The sequence below is a fragment of the Carya illinoinensis genome, chromosome 1 (genome assembly GCF_018687715.1).
Source record: "Carya illinoinensis cultivar Pawnee chromosome 1, C.illinoinensisPawnee_v1, whole genome shotgun sequence".
In the NCBI taxonomy this organism is placed as follows: domain Eukaryota; kingdom Viridiplantae; phylum Streptophyta; class Magnoliopsida; order Fagales; family Juglandaceae; genus Carya; species Carya illinoinensis.
In genome coordinates, this window is record NC_056752.1 from 13528951 (window position 1) to 13532701 (window position 3751).

Genomic DNA, 3751 nt, shown 5'->3' on the forward strand with positions numbered 1-3751 from the left:
GACAATGGAACCTGGGATTCGGGGTTCCTGTCCAACCCTCAGATATTTCCTAATTATCAAAGTGTGGAATTAGGGATATTGTTGGTACAAGGTACTTATGGTGCTCCGGATGATACCTGATCTTAAACAGTACTATGCATGTCAGCTATTTTGCAAGCAAATGACAACTTGATTTTCTAAAATGGAACTTAATTGGTAATTATTAGGAAAAAATGGGGTCCATTTTTAAGACCCTTCCCTATAAAATGATCATTACAGATCAGGTGGCCTAGTCCCCACTACATCTTGATCTAGAATACACATTATCCGATCACTATTGTCATAGATATAGCTTGGCGTAATGGAGTCTGGAGAGGGTCTTAGATCGAGAACTCAAGCTCTAAAATCTATCAGAACAAAGACAGCAGACAAAGGAAGATTAGCAGATGCAAAAGACAACAGTGAGTTGATCGAAGAAGAGCCATTGAGCCCATCCGCTAGGTTGTTCCATGAACCAAACTTCAATGTCTACATCATAGCCATCATGGGTTGCAAAACCAAAATTCACGAGGATGTCGTTAGAGCCAACTTGCTCCACACTTTGCTTAAACACCCTCGCTTCTCTAGTTTGCAGGTACCAACAATAAACATAATTCTTTCTTACTTCCTTTTAGTATTCTTTAATATGATTAATGGGGTTTTGCATTTGTACGTTTCAATATCCCCAAAAGAATTCATGTCTGTTTTTACTATAAGTTTTTTGCCTTTTCTCTATTATATTCTAACCGAGAGAAGAGCATGCATGCAGGTTGGGGATGATAAAGGAGATATGAAATGGGTTCGAACAAAAGTGGATTTAGACAAGCACTTAAGAGTCCCAGACCTAAATCCCGACATGGAATCAGGTGACCAGTTTGTGGAAGACTATGTCTATAACCTCAGCAAAACAACCATAGACAGGTCCCAGCAGCCTCTCTGGGACCTCCATCTTCTCAACGTTAAAACCTCTGATGCAGAGGCTGTTGGCATATTCAGGATCCACCACTCTCTTGGCGATGGTACTTCCTTGATATCTCTTTTACTGGCATGCACACGCAAAACTTCCGATCCTTCAGCTTTGCCGACGGTTCCAGTGAAGAAGAAGAAGGAAAAAAGCAGCAGTAACCCTTTGTGGCTTTCTCGGTGCTTCATTGGGCTGTGGTGGATTTGCCGCCTCTTTTGGCACACTGTCGTCGACGTGTTCATGTTCATAGCAACAGCTATGTTCCTGAAGGATACAGAGACGCCTCTCAAGGGCCCGCCTGGCGTCGAGTTCACCCCTCGGAGAATCGTTCACCGGACGGTCAGTTTGGATGATATCAAGTTAGTGAAGAACGCCATGCACATGGTAATTAATAATTCCATCTTCAGGAATCCTGTCTCCTCATTATTATGTTTTGGTGCTTCAGTCAAATTACTTCTGAGCATAGCATAAATTTTGATTCAGACATTAAATGGTCGATATTGACAACACTTGGATAAATGGAACAGTAAGTTTGAAGGTCCCACAGGAGACTCGGTGAAGTTTATCGTAGGAGAAAACTCTTATAATTGCCATAGAGTAAAATGAATTTTATTGTCAAACATGAAACACCAATATTTATATTGAAGCAAACAGCACAGTTTAAACATGCCTGAATTGACATGATGCTTTTATATATGAGCGAGGTTTGCAGACAGTCAATGATGTAGCTCTGGGAATCACTCAGGCTGGTCTATCCCGCTATCTCAACAGGAAATATGGTAACTTAATCATTTCTGAGATTAATCTGATCCACTGTGTGTGTATGTATGTATATATGTATCTATAATATCATGTAGTCACCATGTTTCACTTTGGCATTGCATGCGCAGGTAATAATCTTCCCAAAAGCATTCGCCTTAGATCAACCCTGCTCATAAACATAAGAACATCTGCGGGGATTCAGGTCTGCATATATATATATAAATCGTTCTTTTTTATTTTCTTAATAATTAGAAGCGCCATTAATAGTTAATTCCAATTAATTAGGTGAAGATCTCTTACTTTTCTGTATCAAATATCATGTAATGTATATATGCAGGCATTTGCTGATATGATGGAGAATGACACAAAGGCAAAGTGGGGAAACTGGATTGGTTATGTCCTCCTTCCCTTCTCCATTGCATTACGGGACGACCCCTTAGACTATATTCGTCGAGCAAAGGCCACCATTGATCGGAAGAAGCACTCCCTTGAAGCTTTATACACTTTTTCCATTTCCGAGTTCATTCTCAAAACTCTTGGCATTAAGGTACTATCCATTAATTAGTCTTTCTATTTGATACACTATATATGTATGTGTGTAGATCGAGGGAATTGCTTGCAATCATGCATATAATATAACTATGTCTAGCTAAAAGAAATTATTTTGCATTTATTTGCCTAAACATAGATGCTTAATCTATTTGCAAGCCTATTTATTGATGAGTAATGCTAGGTACAAGTCCTAAATAGACAAGTCTCGCGTTGGCCTTTTATAAAAATGTGGACCTTACTAAAAAGGAAGAGGTGTCTTTACACTTTTTTATAGGAGTTCTACTACATGCAAACAAAGTCGCGTACTAATCTACGTATCAATACTGATTCATTCTTATTCAAAGTTTAAATTAACACTGTTTTTAATAAAATTTACTTTTTAACAAATTATATTAGATTGGTGTACATGTTAGTGTCCAGTTGTACTTGTAACTAGATTTTTCTTTTTTATAGTGAAGTCTTCTATTTTACAAAAGGCTAATGCAAAACTTGTCTATTGAGACTTGTACAACTCATTTGTCTTTAGTAATAGGCCAAATACACTGATGCACGTGAAAGTCTACCATATAAGATAATATAAAATTGTATTATTGTTTTGACGTTTTTTTTAATGTATATAATTGTAATGGGTCTCGAAGTAAGCAGTGTGTAAAACGTTGACTGGTAATTAGTAGAACTCATATACAAATATGCGCATATGAAGTTGCATTTTTCTCTTGCTTGACAGCGGGCAAGTGCTCTATCTCACAGAATCATCACTCACACAACAATGTGCTTCTCCAATCTAGTTGGACCCCTGGAGGAAATTGGCTATTATGGTCATCCCATGGCTTATCTAGCTCCAAGTTGTTATGGTCAACCGCATGTAAGTATATATTGTTTCTTCTCCATTGCAGGCTTAATGTTAAGAATGATCTGAGTTTTTTTTTTTTAGTACTTTTGCAACTCATGAGCTGAAACTCATTAATCGAGTGCTCCACGTGCGTGCTACTTTTTGCAGGCATTAATGATTAACTTCCAAAGTTATATAAACAAGATGACCATTGTTCTGTCAGTTGATGAAGGCACAATTCCTCATCCCCGTGAGCTATGTGACGATATTGTCCATTCTCTTGAGCTCATCAAGAATGCCGTCATAGCAAAAGGGCTCGTCAAGGAATGTCACAACACAAATGGGACCTGTTCTGAAAATTCCAACTCCATAATTACTTGAGGATCGATCAAATTTGTGTAATTACACAACTATAGCAATTTATAAATTGCTATAGTTGTTATTGATGCCCGACATATCTTTCACAAGTTTTTTTTTTCCTCATGATTGCTTACTGTTACAGCATGATTATCAATTATATATGGTTGTGGCATACAATATCCTATGAATTCTGAATAAGATGTACTGTAGCTTAATTTATCGATTTGACGTATTAATGTCATAAAGTGCATTGAAGCTAAGAA

At 37.6% G+C, this 3751-nt stretch overlaps 1 protein-coding gene across 1 annotated transcript; it reads left to right on the forward strand.

The window, feature by feature from the left end:
• Nucleotides 1–251: 251 nt before the first annotated feature.
• LOC122311291 (wax ester synthase/diacylglycerol acyltransferase 11-like) lies at nt 252–3751 on the forward strand. Its single transcript, XM_043125788.1, has 7 exons — nt 252–613; nt 788–1366; nt 1695–1761; nt 1873–1946; nt 2082–2291; nt 3024–3161; nt 3297–3751. The coding sequence occupies exons 1-7, from the start codon at nt 341–343 to the stop codon at nt 3507–3509; spliced, it is 1554 nt and encodes a 517-aa protein (XP_042981722.1). The 5' UTR covers nt 252–340; the 3' UTR covers nt 3510–3751.